Raw genomic sequence first — 19,090 nt, forward strand, 5'->3', positions numbered from 1 at the left:
ACAGCGGTAGATGCCTTCATGTGCTTTAATTACTAATTCACATTGTCTTTTTTTTTATTACAAATGAATGGAACATATTGTCATAAATCAATATATCTAGAGAACCCAAATTCTATACATATATGTAATTACTAAGCTTCCTCGGCTAAACAAAATGAATTATTAACCACTTCGATAGAATATAACCCTTGTCGCCCATGATGGAGAGTGCTGGAGCTCTCATACTGTCGGCAGTCACTATAGAGCAAAAGTTGATGGAGTCCGCACTAATAACATTGGATATACAGAATAGTAACGTAAAGAGATAATTAAAGTAATAATACAGAAACCAACGTCATGGTCTTAGCTATTACAATATTTGTAAGACTCTAGGTTGGTGGTGCTACCAGGTAATTTTTGTGAATACCACGATAATACGGTTTGCGAAGAAGCAGAAGAACAAAAAAAGAGTCTTTTCCTGGTGCACTCTTGTGAATATTGTTGAACCGACTTGTAATCCACCTACAATACAACATACAGTACATCTCTCATCTGCCGAACAGCACACCAGCGGTTTTATGCGCCAGCAGTGTTACCAGCTGTGTTACACACCAGCAGTATTACGCACCAGCAGTGTTACCAGCAGTGTTACGCACCAGCAGTGTTACGCACCAGCAGTATTATGCACCAGCAGTATTATGCACTAGCAGTGTTACCAGCAGTGTTACGCACCAGCAGTATTACCAGCAGTGTTACGCACCAGCAGTGTTACCAGCAGTGTTACGCACCAGCAGTGTTACCAGCAGTGTTACGCACCAGCAGTGTTACGCACCAGCAGTGTTACGCACAAGCAGTATTATGCACCAGCAGTATTATACACCAGCAGTATTACGCACCCGCAGTGTTATGCACTAGCAGTGTTATGCACCAGCAGTATTACGCACTAGCAATGTTACCAGCAGTGTTACGCACCAGCAGTATTACGCACCAGCAGTATTACGCACCAGCAGTGTTATGCACCAGCAGTGTTACGCACCAGCAGTGTAATGCACCAGCAGTGTTACCAGCAGTGTTACGCACCAGCAGTATTACGCATCAGCAGTGTTATCCACCAGCAGTGTTACGCACCAGCATTGTTATGCACCAGCAGTATTATGCACCAGCAGTATTACACACCAGCAGTGTTACGCACTAGCAGTGTTATGCACCAGCAGTGTTACACACCAGCAGTGTTAGGCACCAGCAGTGTTACCAGCAGTGTTACGCACCAGCAGTGTTACGCACCAGCAGTGTTATGCACCAGCAGTGTTACGCACCAGCAGTATTATGCACCAGCAGTGTTACCAGCAGTGTTACGCACCAGCAGTGTTACCAGCAGTGTTACACACCAGCAGTATTACGCACCAGCAGTGTTATGCACCAGCAATGTTACGCACCAGCAGTGTTACGCACCAGCAGTATTACGCACCAGCAGTGTTATGCACCAGCAATGTTACGCACCAGCAGTGTTACGCACCAGCAGTGTTACCAGCAGTGTTACGCACCAGCAGTGTTACGCACAAGCAGTATTATGCACCAGCAGTATTACACACTAGCAGTGTTACCAGCAGTGTTACGCACCAACAGTGTTACCAGCAGTGTTACGCAACAGCAGTGTTACGCAACAGCAGTGTTACGCACCAGCAGTGTTACGCACAAGCAGTATTATGCACCAGCAGTATTATACACCAGCAGTATTACGCACTAGCAATGTTACCAGCAGTGTTACGCACCAGCAGTATTACGCACCAGCAGTATTACGCACCAGCAGTGTTATGCACCAGCAGTGTTATGCACCAGCAGTATTACGCACTAGCAATGTTACCAGCAGTGTTACGCACCAGCAGTGTTACGCACCAGCAGTATTATGCACAGGCAGTGTTACGCACCAGCAGTATTATGCACCAGCAGTGTTAGGCACCAGCAGTGTTACGCACCAGCAGTGTTACGCACCAGCAGTGTTACGCACCAGCAGTGTTACCAGCAGTGTTACGCACCAGCAGTGTTACGCAACAGCAGTGTTACCAGCAGTGTTATGCACCAGCAGTGTTATGCACCAGCAGTGTTACGCACCAGCAGTGTTACAAGCAGTGTTACACACCAGCAGTATTACGCACCAGCAGTGTTATGCACCAGCAATGTTACGTATCAGCAGTGTTACGCACCAGCAGTATTATACACCAGCAGTATTACGCACTAGCAATGTTCCCAGCAGTGTTACGTACCAGCAGTGTTACGCACCGGCAGTGTTAGGCACCGGCAGTGTTACTCACCGGCAGTGTTACGCACCGGCAGTGTTATGCACCAGCAGTGTTACGTACCAGCAGTGTTACGCACCAGCAGTGTTACGCACCAGCAGTGTTACGCACCAGCAGTGTTACGTACCAGCAGTGTTATGTACCAGCAGTGTTATGTACCAGCAGTGTTACGTACCAGCAGTGTTACGCATGTACCAGCAGTGTTATGTACCAGCAGTGTTACGCACCAGCAGTGTTACGCACCAGCAGTGTTATGTACCAGCAGTGTTACGCACCAGCAGTGTTACGCACCAGCAGTGTTATGCACCAGCAGTGTTACATACCAGCAGTGTTATGTACCAGCAGTGTTACGCACCAGCAGTGTTATGTACCAGCAGTGTTATGTACCAGCAGTGTTATGTACCAGCAGTGTTACGTACCAGCAGTGTTACGCATGTACCAGCAGTGTTATGTACCAGCAGTGTTATGCACCAGCAGTGTTACGCACCAGCAGTGTTATGCACCAGCAGTGTTACGTACCAGCAGTGTTATGTACCAGCAGTGTTTCGCACCAGCAGTGTTACGCACCAGCCGTGTTACCAGCAGTGTTATGCACCAGCAGTGTTACGTACCAGCAGTGTTGCGCACCAGCAGTGTTACGCACCAGCAGTGTTAAGCACGAGCAGTGTTACGCACCAGCAGTGTTATGCACCAGCAGTGTTACGCACCAGCAGTGTTACGCACGAGCAGTGTTACGCACCAGCAGTGTTACGCAAGAGCAGTGTTACGCACCAGCAATGTTACGCACCAGCAGTGTGACGCACCAGCAGTGTTACGCACCAGCAGTGTTATGTACCAGCAATGTTACGCACCAGCAATGTTACTCACCAGCAGTGTTATGCACCAGCAATGTTACGCACCAGCAGTGTTACAGTATTTAGGCTGCACAACGTCCTCTCTGAGATGCTGATGGTGCCATATAAATAGCTACAGGAGAATGAGGATCCCGTTCACTAATGTAATAATTCTAAAACATTTATAACTCTGCAAAGGGGAATCTGCGCACAGGTGACACAATAATGGCCCGAGTCAGAGCCGCACGCGATCCACATGCAAAGCCGATGTTTATGTACTTCTACAATATTTTCCGGCTGCGCATGCGCAAAAAGTTCCCCTAGGGCGCAAGCGTTACACAGAGTGTTCACATGGTGTGCGCAATGGTGCGCCGATAGTTGCGAGTCGAGAAACGCGTAAAGTTATATTCCTGTCTCATAGTGACTGCCATAATAATACAGTTTGCGAAGAAGCACAAGAGCAAAAAAGGGTCTTTTCCTGGTGCACTCTTGGAAAATTTGCTAAAGATAATTATCAAAAAGTAATAAGGACATTGTGACCGGACGCCTTTCGCCTAGGCCGTCACGGGTTAGTGCTTTTGGACTCCCAGTCACCGTCAGTGACCGCCTGTCACTGACTCCACCCACTGTGCCATGGGCGTTTAACGATGCTGCCACCACCAAACTCTACCATCGGCGTTTGGAACCGCTTTTTACGTAAAGTCAGGCCCCTTACATCGGCGCCTGGAACCGCTTCTGCTGCGTATGCGTTTGACTATCTGCGGACACACCTCCTGTTTGGTGTCGGCTGTTCCCACCTGATCCCTTGCAATGGACCAGGTCTGCATGGTAGCTGGCAGAGGGCTTGAACTTGGAGACACGGAGCTCTTACCCAGAACAGCTGGAGAACGGAATAGCGTTTTGGCGCAATTCTGTTGGTCGCAGGATTGAGGCAAATTGAAGTAAAGGCAAGATGTTTATTGCTCAAAGTCTTAAAAAAGACCATCCCTTCGGATTGAAGGGGAATAATTCAGCATACAAGATGTTACAGGAATCATACAGCAGGTCTCCTCCACACAGGATTTTCAAAGATGTACAATATTACTAGGCACAAGCCCTTCTTTTATGCCACTCTACTACACATTACCACAGGGGGTAAGCCCGCCCTGTGGTTTCCAACCAATCATCATAAATGCATGACCTGTGCATGTGCTAGCCACATGCACGTTTAACATTGTCCCCTATGGCAAGGGGGAGTGGTGACTCCCCTGTGCCTGGGCTCACCCTCGGAGCTGGGCAACGCCCATGGCTCCGCTCCGTCTGGATACAGCCTGGGAAGATAAGAATCTCCCTCCAAAAACGGACTTCCAGGAATCTGCTAAGGGACCAAGCTTGCTAGCCTTGCCTGATTCTGAGCTTCAGAGGTGGGCAAGCAGGGTCCCCGGGCACAGTTTCCTGACCATGGAAGGGAAGCGATTTGAAGCTCCCTAAACCCACTTAGCTGGCCGCATTAGCCAGCTCCCTATGCACCCCCTCATACCACTTCCAGGCATGAGGCTGCATAGGAGGACATTTTATTCCCCTAGGGAAGAGGCTGGGAGATCCAGCAGCCCACAGAGAGCTCCGGATCCCCCTGGACCTCCACAGACCACAGGTAAGTGCACTTTACTTAAATTATACATTAAACATATACATTTCATGTTTTTACACATACACCAAGCCTGGGCCCTGCATCAGGCTGTTACACACTGCAGCATTGTAGCCCAGGACCTGCTGTCCTGGCTCAGTGCTGCACAAATTATTTTTGAATGCATTTATATTAATTTATTTTTTACACTGCCCAGCGCTCAGCGCTGGGCTCCCTTATCCCTGCAGCCCTGGACTGCAGGGTTCAGTGCTGGGGCTCTCTCAGCGCTGGGGGTTACCAGGAGTTAAATCTCCTGAGCACCGCAGCCACAGGACTTTGGCTGTGAGCGCTCTGTACTGCCCCCATACAGCCCCGCTGCACTGGGAGCCGGCTTCTCCGGTCTCCCAGCATGTGGCCTCTCCTCTGCACTGGGGTATCGGGAGCTAGCACTCCCGACCACCAGCGTGCGGCTATGGCGGTTCTCCCCTCGGTGCCATGCACCGAGGGTTAACTACCAGCCCCACTGCGTTGTACAGCTGGGGTGCCGGGAGCATCGCTCCCGGTCCCCAGCGATCAGCACCACCTGGGGGAGCCGGCTAGCCCGGTCCCCGCCCCTTGAGCCACTTAGCCCTGCAGTCCAGGACGATCGTATCCCGGCTGCAGTGGCTCCCTGCTGCCCTGGGCGCCAGGAGATCTGCTCCCAATCCCCAGCGGTCAGCATCCCGCCCTGCCCTCCGCTGCCTGGCCGCAGTAAGCAGCCGGCACAGAGGGACCAGCGGCGTCCCTGTGGAGCTTGGACGCCGGGAGTCACACTCCCGGGTCCCAGCGTGGAGCGCAGAGCGGCTCCCTGCCCTCTGTTCTCCCCCGGTGTGGCACACCGGGGGCTACCTCATCCCTGCCGCCACCACCAGAGCAGGGCTGGACCGCAGCAGGAAAATACATAAATTGAACCATTTAACTTAAAACCTTCGGCGCCTAGCGCCGTGAACACATTTTAAATATGGCGCCCAGCGCCCGGTGTCCCTTTAAAAATGGCGCCGCAGCACAGGGGTTAACCCCTTCAGTGCCACGGCCGCCATTCCACACGTGGGGCCGGCCTCCGGCCACACTTCTCCCCCCCCTCAAGCGGCCCACCAGAGGGCCATGTCCCAACGATTTGGCTCCTGGTCCCGCAGTCTCTTGGGGGGTTCAAGGAAGCTACCTGGGGGGCTTCAGCTCTGGCCTTGACAGTTCATCCATATTGCGGTGGGCCTTTCCTTGTCGGTGCACAATGTCCAAATAGTCACATTGAAGTCCAAGGCTCCACCACAACAGTCTGTCAGTCTCCTTTTTGGGGGGCCAGTCGCACACATAGTGCGGAAGGGGGTCCAATGCCCAAACAATTGCCAACCACTGTGTTCCAATTGTGGCATACCCCACCCCCCACTGTAGCAGTATCCTGCTCAAACAAGCCAAAAGGTGCTCCTGCCCATATGGCTCCTCCTGGCTCCGTACTGCTCCCAGTCCGTGCAATGACGCATTAGTTCGTACAACAATGTCCTGGTCCTGAATTTGCGCCATCTGCACTGGAGCTGGTATCAAAGCCTCCTTCAATGACTGGAATGCCAACTCACAAGCGGGTATCCAGTCCACTGACTTGGGAAGTTCCTCCCTGGTCAACTCTGTAAGGGGTGTCACTACAGCACTAAAGTCAGGGACAACTCGTCCGTAGGGCCTTACAGTTTCTAAGGTCAGTACCTGTCTTGGGGTTGTGGGACGGGTACAGTCTCTGGTTGCCTCCACTCCCACTGGTCTGGGCCGACCACTGTCTCCCCCCACACTATACCCTGGGCACTGCACCTCTGTCATCTCCACCTGACATCTGTCTGTACTACCTGTCAGACCTGCCCTACCATCCTACTCCAATGACCTATGACTAGGGGAACCTACCCTGTCACCTAGGTCTCCTCTCACCACCTCGTCCACTACCTGTTCCATAGTGATGGCGGACAGATCACCAGCCTCTGAGCTCTGTGTGGAATCCACCACGTGTAAGCTGCGTGTCTTCCCCGATCTACTTGGCACAAGCAGGGGACCTTGCTCCCTAACTGGCCTATCCCCTTCTACCTCACTGGCTACCCTGTAACTTAACCCTCCCCGCCAGGTCACACTCACTGCCACTATCCCTGAAAGGTCGCTGCCAGCCTGGCACGATATGCCTTCTAGATATGGGTCAGCAAGCTGAGCTTCCCTGAACTCCTGTCTGGGGCCCTCACTTCCTTCTAAGTAGGGACAGTCTACAGGGGGATATGGGTTGGGATCGCTAGGGTCAGTCAGGTTGAGGTCAGTGAAAGGGAAGTCAGTGTGGTCACTCATACTCATCGCTGGAGTTGGCAAACCACTAGGGACAGGAGCATCACTGGGCACCCTCACAGGATCCAACGAGCCGGAACCAACATCCTCTGCGTTGCTAGGGGACGTAGGTATACCAGAGGCAAAAGGCATGCTGGGTAGATGTGCTGATCTAGCCGCTGTAATCTTTTCCTCTGGGCTGGTTGATGCTGTGGTAAGCTGTGCTGGCAGTTGTCGTCTAGCCGCTGTAGTCTTTTCCTCTGGGCTGGGCTGTTCTGGTGCTGTTGATGTAGACTGTGATCCGGAAACTTGACTCTGGGCGATGGCGTCTGCAAACGTGGTAACGATTCCACCACCAAGGTCATTCCCCAGGACCACATCAGTTGGAAGGCCATCCATGACAGCAACATCCCTCAACTCTGGGCCAGCTCCCCAGTCCAGGTAGACTCTCGCCACAGGTACCTCTCGCTCCATTCCGCCTGCCACTGTCACTTTGGCAGTGCGACCTGGCAGTACTGTAGCAGGATCAATAAGGTAGGGGCTCACAACAGTGATTGAGGCCCCAGAGTCTCTTAATCCTTGTCCCTGCAGGGGCCCCACTTGGACCGTCTGCAGGTGCTGCCACATTTTTTGGGGTGGCCCCTTGGCCATGCAGGTGACTCTCTCCGTAGTCCACCTGATTCTTCCCACACTCCATTGGACTGACTGGAGTAGGAACAGTCTCTTTGGGCTCACCTTCCCTGGTCAGGCAAGCAAGCCGGGCTCCAGCACTCGGATTTGGGGCACGAGTCTGGGGTGCTTGGGGTGTGGGACAGTTCATCCTCAGATGTCCGATTTTCCCACAGTCATACTTCTTGACCAGTCGGGGCCCCGGTGGTCTCTGATGATTTGCAGGGACAGGGCGGGGCGATTACTGGCCAAGAGCACCCGGGATGGAGGATGCCCGCTTTGGGGGGTGATGAGCAGAAGAGGGGTGTTCCCCTGGTTGTACAGTCCATTGGGGTCTGCTGCTAGTTGGGCGCTTCTGCCCTTGTGGCCGAATTACTTGTCTGCTAGCTGGGCCGCCATCTTTAAGCTGGGTGGCTCCCGGTCTAGCACCCACTCCTTCACCTCTAGGGCACACCTACGGTAGAACTGCTCTTGGCACAGCAGATCAACCAGTGCGTCCCAGGTAGTGGCACCAGATCCCTTTACCCACTTCACCACGTACTGCCTCAGCTGGGTGGCGAACTGCTCATGGGTGCTGGTAGAGTTCTTGGGCAAGTCCCGGAACTTTTTCCTGTAGGACTCAGGAGTGACAAAGTATCGCTGTAGGAGGGCCCTTACAACTTCGTCATAGTTACCGCAGTCCTCGGTGGCCACTCCTCGATAGGCCTCCAGGGCCTCTCCGTGCAGTGTGGGTACCAGGTATCTGACCCACTCCTGCTTGGGTAAATCGTGTAGTTTACAAGTCCTTTCAAATACTTGCAAATGTCCATCAATGTCCCCATCACTGTCTGCAAACTTGGCAAACTGTATACGTCCTGATCTGGGTACAGCAGTCTGCAACGGTGTTTGGGGTACCACGGTCCGTGGTGCCCGCTCGTCATGCCACATCCGAATGATGAGCATACGTTCTTGTTCCGTTGCCTTTTCTCCCAATTCTGCTAGCCGCTCCGCTAGGGTATCCATTCTGTCCCCCCTGGGACGTTGGGATCCCTGCCATGCTGGGGAATGCTGAGAAACATAACTGCTGTGAGAGGGGGCGGGACTTGTTGCTCTCACCACGTTCTAAGGGGCGTCCATTGTAACGCTGGCTGCACTTTCCACCTCCGTCTGATGCAACTCCATTCCGCTGTAATCAGTCATCCTGCGCGTTCTCATGAACTGCAGTTACTCCTCTCCTGAGTAACTCGGCTTCTCTCGTCGGGTGACCGAAAAGCCACCTGGGATTATCCCACCGCTATGCCACCAGATGTGACCGGACGCCTTTCGCCTAGGCCATCACGGGTTAGCGCTTTTGGACTCCCATTCACCGTCAGTGACCGCCTGTCACTGACTCCACCCACTGTGCCATGGGCGTTTAACGATGCTGCCACCACCAAACTCTACCATCGGCGTTTGGAAACGCTTTTCACGTACAGTCAGGCTCCTACGTCGGCGCCTGGAACCGCTTCTGCTGCGTATGCGTTTGACTATCTGCGGACACACCTCCTGTTTGGTGTCGGCTGTTCCCACCTGATCCCTCGCAATGGACCAGGTCTGCATGGTAGCTGGCAGAGGGCTTGAACTTGGAGACACGGAGCTCTTACCCAGAACAGCTGGAGAACGGAATAGCGTTTTGGCGCAATTCTGTTGGTCGCAGGATTGAGGCAAATTGAAGTAAAGGCAAGATGTTTATTGCTCAAAGTCTTAAAAAAGACCCTCCCTTCGGATTGAAGGGGAATAATTCAACATACAAGATGTTACAGGAATCATACAGCAGGTCTCCTCCACACAGGATTTTCAAAGATGTACAATATTACTAGGCACAAGCCCTTCTTTTATGCCACTCTAATACACATTACCACAGGGGGTAATCCCCCTGGACCTCCACAGACCACAGGTAAGTGCACTTTACTTAAATTATACATTAAACATATACATTTCATGTTTTTACACATACACCAAGCCTGGGCCCTGCATCAGGCTGTTACACACTGTAGCACTGTAGCCCAGGACCTGCTGTCCTGGCTCAGTGCTGCACAAATTATTTTTGAATGCATTTATATTAATTTATTTTTTACACTGCCCAGGGCTCAGCGCTGGGCTCCCTTATCCCTGCAGCCCTGGACTGCAGGGTTCAGTGCTGGGGCTCTCTCAGCGCTGGGGGTTACCAGGAGTTAAATCTCCTGAGCACCGCAGCCACAGGACTTTGGCTGAGAGCGCTCTGTACTACCCCCATACAGCCCCGCTGCACTGGGAGCCGGCTTCTCCGATCCCAGCATGTGGCCTCTCCTCTTCTCTGGGGTATCGGGAGCTAGCACTCCCGACCCCCAGTGTGCGGCTATGGCGGTTCTCCCCTCGGTGCCACGCACCGAGGGTTAATTACCAGCCCCGCTGCGTTGTACAGCTGGGGTGCCGGGAGCATCGCTCCCGGTCCCCAGCGATCAGCACCACCTGGGGGAGCCGGCTAGCCCGGTCCCCGCCCCTTGAGCCATTTAGCCCTGCAGTCCAGGAAGATCGTATGCCGGCTGCAGTGGCTCCCTGCTGCCCTGGGCGCCAGGAGCTCTGCTCCCAGTCCCCAGCGGTCAGCATCCCGCCCTGCCCTCCGCTGCCTGGCCGCAGTAAGCAGCCGGCACAGAGGGACCAGCAGCGTCCCTGTGGAGCTGGGACGCCGGGAGTCACACTCCCGGGTCCCAGCGTGGAGCGCAGAGCGGCTCCCTGCCCTCCATTCTCCCCCGGTGTGGCACACCGGGGGCTACCTCATCCCTGCCGCCGCCGCCAGAGCAGGGCTGGACCGCGGCAGGAAAATACATAAATTGAACCATTTAACTTAAAACCCTTGGCGCCTAGCGTCGTGAACACATTTTAAATATGGCGCCCAGCGCCCGGTGTCCCTTTAAAAATGGCGCCGCAGCACAGGGGTTAACCCCTTCAGTGCCACAGACATAATATTAAACTTTTATTAGATACAATTGATTAAACAGAGGTAATATATTACAGATTTACCCCTGCGATCACAAACACATAACAAAAAGGAAATAATATCAGTACAGTCAGTACACATCCAAATGATTAAAATGATATCATTGGATGTGTCACCTCTTAATAGTACAGGTTGAGTCTCCCATATACAAAATGCTTGGGACCCGGGGTATTTTGGATAACGGAATATTCCGTATTTTGGAATAATTGCATATCATAATGAAATATCTTGGGAATGGGACCCCAATATACACACAGAATGCATTTATGTGTTATATACACCTTATACACATAGCCTGCAGGTCATTTTATACAATATTATCAATAATTCTGTGGCTCAAGCAAAGTTTGTGTACATACATGAAATAAACTTATGTTTCATTTACACCCTATACACACAGCCTGAAGGTAATTGTATACCATATTTTTAATAATTTGTGCCTTAGACAAAGTTTGTGTACATTGAACCATCAAAAATCAAAGGTTTTATTGTCTCAGTCATGCCAAAATTATTCCGTATTTCGGAATATTTGGATATGGGAGACTCAACCTGTACTGTAATTCTAAATAAAGGCGAAAATTTGTCACTCTGACACCTTCCCGGTTATATTTACTAGAATAACCATTTCTTCAATCAAATAATAGAGAAGGGTCATAGATACCCACAATGATTTTGAGCATTCATTGTTAATCAAAAAATATCATATTATTAAGCAGTCGAAATATACTATCATTAAGAAATATAGTTATGGACAATGAAAAGACATAATAATTCGTTGTCCTTCCACACATCTGAAAAGACCTTTGTTAAGATAACCATGAAAATACTGAACTCAATAATTGGTGATAATGACTTAAATTATCACAAGGTCACCAATCCCATAAACACATAAATTACATACACGGCAATGAAACAATTAAGTTCCATACAAACAATGAGATGTAACCAAAACAATGTTAAGATGACCTCTGTATGCTTCCCCTAGGTATTCATATCTGTATATCCACATATATAATATGCTTATAAAACATTAACTTAGTGTATATAAGCAAAGAAGGAAAGCATGTACATTCTAAAGGTAACCTCGAGGATTAAAAAGTCCAGAGGTTTGCAAAGGTTAAAAAAAAAACTAATCAGAAAAATAGCATACAAATCAATGAGACAATTAAATTCCATTCAGATCAATGAGTGACCTATGTATGCTTCCCCAAGTTGTTCATATATGCACTCTAACAGGTACAGGCTTATTAAATACTTACTGAGTGTATATGGGCAAAGGAAGAAAACATGCACTTGCAAATGATAACCTCTAGGACTGAGCAATGTCCTGAGGTAAACACATAGTAGTATTAGTGCCCACTTGATGTGTAAGGTAATTGGTGTTTTCATTACATTAAGTCCGTGGGTCACAGAAGTAAGGAAAGCCCAGGGACAAGATATGTGACACAACTTCTGCTTTCCCTTGTCTATGAAATCCAACAAGGGATGAGAGAGAAGTGGACATAGATCCCTGGGGAACAACAGAGAGAGCACTTCTGCTGTCCCCTTTCATGACAGTATCTTCCCCCTGTTGCTAAGCAAGCATTGCAGGGGAGAAGTCTCTGCCCGGGTGAAATGAGAGAGCGTTTGGAAAAGGTTAAGCTTGGACTTAGAGGTGGAGATCTTAATAAAGCATTACTCATGTAGGAGAGTGAATGGATCTTCGAACTTGGGACCTTGATGCCCACTGGACTTACTGAGAATATTAATTACAGTGCCTTTCTGAAAGAGTAATTTTTTCCTAATTCCTATTATACCTTTGTTTTTGGATTGTTTTACTGCTTTTCTTTCTTTCTATAATATTGTTGTCCTACCAATTTTTAAAAAAATATATAATTTATACAATTTTTTCATTTCTGATATTCATATTTTATTTATATGACATAGGTATATGACATAGGTAGATATATATATATATATATATATATATATATCACCATTTCTATTACTAGTTATTTATTTTATTTATTTTTATATACATATTGCTATATTCACTTACACTTTTATCTATTTATTTAAACTTAACTTCACTCTACTTGTTTTGTCTTTTCAATATTTTTCAAGTTTGTCACTGTGTTCACATTATATATAACATTCTTCTTTCTGTTTTTTTACGTGCCTCAACACTTAGGCACGTCTATTTTTTTCAATATACACAGATATTCACATACACTTTCTCATTATTATTATATTTATATATATTCTCATCTTTCATATTTTTCACTTGTTTCACACACCCATTTAGTATTTTCATGGATACTTTTTATTCATCACTCACATATTTAGATGTTACTTTTCACTATAGTACATTTATCATCTATCAACTATCCATTTAATTAATAATTTTTAACCCAATCATGCACTTTTGTTCCTGTATTTTGCATTTCTCACCACGCACACTCTATTTCAATAATATTTGGTATAAGAATGATTTTAGGTGACTGTCTGGATTATATTTAATTAATATATATATATATAAACTATATTTTTTTATTATTTGTTTACATATTTATATAATGAAAATATTTTTCTTAGAAAAATTCTTTTATTACAGATATATTTTTACCATTAAAGTATTTTATTTATCAAATATTTTTTATTTTTTTGAGATATAGATGGTAGGACCGATAGCGAATACTGATACATATGCGCACATCTAATGTAGATATATACACTTGTATAGTAGATCAAGTTTCTACTCAGTACTTCAATCAAATTCAAATCTGTATATTACCATTAGAAATAATGATTTCTATTCATTAGAACAGGAGTTAGTATACTTATATTTATCTTAGTAGTTATGTCATTTTATTAAATGCTGGTTTATTTTTGATGTTACCCTTCATATAATTCAAGAAAAAAATATTATGTGAGATTTTCCTCTATATATTTTAATACATCATTGCTTAACAGCTAACATCTTTAATCCTGTCTTAATCTGCTACCTTTTTCCTTTGTTTACATATGCTAAACCTCAGTGAGAATTCACACCCACTGTGTAATTGATATTAGACCTGGGAATGTTCCTAATTGGTCCATAAACATGTCAATTGTAAAGGGAAACCATGATTGGTTCAAATCATCCAGAAATAGGAAAGCAGAGACGAGCCTACCTACTCGCCATCGGGTGACCAAGCCTGTGTAGGCGAAACGCGTGTCCACCGACGGAGCTGTTTGTTATCAGCAGCCCTATTGATACACCATGAGGCAGTCACAGTCTTTATCTGTAAACAGGGACAGGTACCCCTCTTTACTTTTGCTCTAACAGCGCTCTCTCATTTCAGCCGGGCAGAGACTTCTCCCCTGCAATGCTTGCTTAGCAACAGGGGGAAGATACTGTCAGGAGCGGGGACAGCAGAAGCGCTCTCTCTTTTGTTCCCCGGGGATCTATGTCCACTTCTCTCTCATCCCTTGTTGGATTTCATAGACAAGGGAAAGCAGAAGTTGTGTCACATATCTTGTCCCTGGGCTTTCCTTACTTCTGTGACCCACGGACATAATGTAATGAAAACACCAATTACCTTACACATCAAGTGGGCACTAATACTACTATATGTTTACCTCAGGACATTTGCTCAGTCTTAGAGGTTATCATTTGCAAGTGCATGTTTTCTTCCTTTGTCCATATACACTCAGTAAGTGTTTAATAAGCCTGTACCTGTTAGAGTGCATATATGAACAACTTGGGGAAGCATACATAGGTCACTCATTGATCTGAATGGAATTTAATTGTCTCCTTGATTTGTATGCAATTTTTCTGATTAGGGTTATTGTTAACCTTTGCAAACCTCGGGACTTTTTAATCCTCGAGGTTACCTTTAGAATGTACATGCTTTCCTTCTTTGCTTATATACACTAAGTTAATGTTTTATAAGCATATTATATATGTGGATATACAGATATGAATACCTAGGGGAAGCATACAGAGGTCATCTTAACATTTTTTTGGTTACATCTCATTGTTTGTATGGAACTTAATTGTTTCATTGCCGTGTATGTAATTTATGTGTTTATGGGATTGGTGACCTTGTGATAATTTAAGTCATTATCACCAATCATTGAGTTCAGTATTTTCATGGTTATCTTAACAAAGGTCTTTTCAGATGTGTGGAAGGACAACGAATTATTACGTCTTTTCATTGTCCATAACTATATTTCTTAATGATAGTATATTCCGACTGCTTAATAATATGATATTTTTTGATTAACAATGAATGCTCAAAATCATTGTGGGTATCTATGACCCTTCTCTATTATTTGATTGAAGAAATGGTTACTCTAGTAAATATAACCGGGAAGGTGTCAGAGTGACAAATTTTCGCCTTTATTTCATACTACTAAGAGGTGACGCATCCAATGATATCATTTTAATCATTTGGATGTGTACTGACTGTACTGATATTATTTCCTTTTTGTTATGTGTTTGTGATCGCAGGGGTAAATCTCTAATATATTACCTCTTTTTAATCAATTGTATCTAATAAAAGTTTAATATTATGTCCTTATTACTTTTTGATAATTATCTTTAGTAAATTTTCCAAGAGAGCACCAGGAAAAGACCCTTTTTTGTTCTTCTGCTTCTTCGCAAACTGTATTATTATGGCAGTCACTATGGGAAAGGAGTATAACTTTAGGCGTTTCTTGACTCGCCACTATCGGCGCACCATTGCGCACACCATGTGTACACTCTGTGTAACGCTTGCACCCTAGGGGAACTTTTTGCGCATGCGCAGTGGGAAAATATTGTGGAAGTACATAAACATCGGCTTTGCATGTGGATCGCGTGCGGCTCTGACTCGGGCCATTATTTTGTCACCTGTGCGCAGATTCCCCTTTGCAGAGTTATAAATGTTTTAGTACTATTATATTAGTGAACGGGATCCTCATTCTCCTGTAGCTATTTATATGGCACCATCAGCATCTCAGAGAGGACGTTGTGTAGCTTAAATACTGTAACACTGCTGGTGCGTCACACTGCTGGTGCGTGACACTGCTGGTGCATCACACTGCTGGTGCGTCACACTGCTGGTGCGTCACACTGCTGATGCGTGACACTGCTGGTGCGTAACACTGCTGGTGCGTCACACTGCTGGTGTGTAACACTGCTGGTGCCTAACACTGCTGGTGCCTAACACTGCTGGTGCGTAACACTGCAGGTGCATAACACTGCAGGAGCATAACACTGCTGGTGCGTAACACTGCTGGTGCCTAACAGTGCTGGTGCCTAACACTGCTGGTGCATAACACTGCTGGTGCGTAACACTGCTGGTGTGTAACACTGCTGGTGCATAATACTGCTGGTGCATAATACTGCTGGTGTGTAACACTGCTGGTGCCTAACACTGCTGGTGCCTAACACTGCTGGTGTGTAACACTGCTGGTGCATAACACTGCTGGTGTGTAACACTGCTGGTGCATAACACTGCTGGTGCATAACACTGCTGGTGTGTAATACTGCTGGTGCATAATACTGCTGGTGCCTAACACTGCTGGTGCGTAATACTGCTGGTGCCTAACACTGCTGGTGCGTAATACTGCTGGTGCCTAACACTGCTGGTGCGTAATACTGCTGGTGCCTAACACTGCTGGTACTGCTGGTGCGTAACACTGCTGGTGCGTAACACTGCTGGTGCATAATACTGCTGGTGCATAATACTGCTGGTGCGTAATACTGCTGGTGCATAACACTGCTGGTGCGTAACACTGCTGGTGCGTAACACTGCTGGTGCCTAACACTGCTAGTGGGTAATACTGCTGGTGCCTAACACTGCTGGTGCATAATACTGCTGGTAACACTGCTGGTGCGCAACACTGCTAGTGCGTAAAACTGCTGGTGCCTAACACTGCTGGTGCGTAACACTGCTGGTGCCTAACACTGCTAGTGGGTAATACTGCTGGTGCCTAACACTGCTAGTGCATAATACTGCTGGTAACACTGCTGGTGCGCAACACTGCTAGTGCGTAATACTGCTGGTGCCTAACACTGCTAGTGCGTAATACTGCTGGTGCCTAACACTGCTAGTGCGTAATACTGCTGGTAACACTGCTAGTGTGTATTACTGCTGGTGCCTAACACTGCTGGTGCGTAACACTGCTGGTGCCTAACACTGCTGGTGCCTAACACTGCTGGTGCATAACACTGCTGGTGCGTAACACTGCTGGTGCGTAACACTGCTGGTGCATAACACTGCTGGTGCCTAATACTGCTGGTGCCTAACACTGCTGGTGCGTAATACTGCTGGTGCCTAACACTGCTGGTGCCTAATACTGCTGGTGCGTAACACTGCTAGTGCGTAATACTGCTGGTAACACTGCTAGTGTGTATTACTGCTGGTGCCTAACACTGCTGGTGCGTAATACTGCTGGTGCCTAACACTGCTAGTGCGTAATACTGCTGGTAACACTGCTGGTGCGTAATACTGCTGGTACGTAATACTGCTGGTGCCTAACACTGCTAGTGCGTAATACTGCTGGTGCCTAACACTGCTAGTGCTTAATACTGCTAGTGCTTAATACTGCTGGTGCGTAATACTGCTGGTGCCTAACACTGCTAGTGCGTAATACTGCTGGTGCGTAATACTGCTGGTGCCTAACACTGCTATTGCGTAATACTGCTGGTAACACTGCTAGTGCGTAATACTGCTAGTGCGTAATACTGCTGGTGCGTAATACTGCTGGTGCCTAACACTGCTAGTGCGTAATACTGCTGGTAACACTGCTGGTGCCTAACACTGCTAGTGCGTAATACTGCTGGTAACACTGCTGGTGCGTAATACTGCTAGTGCGCTGTTTGTCAGTACTTAGCAGATGAGAGATGTACTGTATGTTGCATTGTAGGTGAACTACAAGTAGGTGCAACAATATTCACATACGGACGGTACCAATATAGAAAGTTACTGTACTGAGTGTAATTGTTTTACTGCACATTTATCTGACAATATTATATCCTGTTTCTGATCTTTCACAGGCACTGTAGTAATGGAAGTCGCCATGCAAAGCTCCCAGCCCGTAAACACAAGTATGGCACTCTATATAACTAAGGTAATGTGTTCTGTTACTCATCACTGTAAGGAGAATATGTGCTCTTTATACTGTGTTAGCCCGAGGCTCTTTCCTGCACCCCTGGTGGTGGTGGGTGTGGGGCTGTGATGTGTAACAATGAAGAAATAATGTTGTTCTTTACAGTGGGACTACAGGTCCCAGAAATCACTTTTTAGATTAAATTCTCACAGCAGACTGTTAGAAAGCCGTGAGCTCCTGCACTGTTTTGCCTCTGTGCATACATGCTGGGTACTAATGGAATGGGTACGAAATCCCGGCAGTCGTGGTGCCTGCTGTCAATATACCGACAGTGGCATCCCGATACTCAGGATCCCGACAAGGGTCCTGTAAGTATACTTACCCTCCCCCTTCTCCCCCTAGCCCTCTGTTTCTACATCCTAAATCTAAACCCCGGGAGTACCTAACCCTGGCCTCCACCTCTTCTAGCCTAACCTCCCCCCCCCCCGGCTGTCCTAACCAGCCCTGCTATACTTACGTTCGGCATTCTGGCTGTCGGGATTCTGGCGTCGGGATGTCACCTACTGTTGGTATTATGACGCCAATTTTCTAGCCGGGTAGTTGCATTATGGCGCTGGTATTTCTTCAGCCGGGATGCTGAATGTCTGTATATTAACTAAATCCCGCACTAGAACCCAGATTGTGCAGAGAGGTCTGACCTTCAACCTGATGTACTATGGTACATGTGAGTGCAGCCATATTAGTACTATGTGCAGATTGTCATGGTGGGAGACAGAAGTCTCCTACTTAGGTCCATGTGAGAGACCCCAGTGTAAAACTCTATAAAGCTGTTCCAGCATCCCTGCACTGCTACCCGCAAGCAGCATACACTCACCGGTTCCCGTTCCACTCCCATTTCGCTCCATCACCAGTGTACATGTAACAGTGAGTACGGCCGTACCTACTATACTACAATAAACCAATACCACTGGTTAAGTAACTGGGCTGTTCATACATGTCAGTCTTCCGCTGGTGTGTGCCTACATAACTCTGCAATATCAACACCCCACACATTTCCAGTGTCAGACACATGCGCAGATTTGCGACACTACTGCGTAATCATTTGCATTGCGACTGTCTCTAAATCAGTCTCATAGACAGCTATGGCGGCAGAGTTATTTACACAAACCATTTCTAATTTCTCCATGGTCAGCCTAGATTTTAGCGAAGCAGTGAAAACCCCGTATTCAGTGAGAATGCAGACAAAACGGGGTTATCGCTGCTTGATACATGCACCCCACAGATTGCAGCGGACAGTGGGAGGCGTTAGACGGAGCAA

General features: G+C 47.4%; 1 protein-coding gene across 1 annotated transcript in view; it reads left to right on the forward strand.

The window, feature by feature from the left end:
- The window catches only part of LOC148521394 (uncharacterized), a 39,609-nt gene that overhangs the window by 11,115 nt on the left and 9,404 nt on the right, over window positions 1-19,090 (forward strand). Inside the window, exon 3 of the mRNA XM_088475213.1 lies at window positions 17,720-17,793. Coding sequence (XP_088331339.1) covers window positions 17,720-17,793 — 74 coding nt within the window. The remainder of the gene's footprint in view (window positions 1-17,719; window positions 17,794-19,090) is intronic.

The sequence above is a fragment of the Taudactylus pleione genome, unplaced genomic scaffold (genome assembly GCF_031769625.1).
Source record: "Taudactylus pleione unplaced genomic scaffold, aTauple2 ptg000168l, whole genome shotgun sequence".
Lineage (NCBI taxonomy): Eukaryota > Metazoa > Chordata > Amphibia > Anura > Myobatrachidae > Taudactylus > Taudactylus pleione.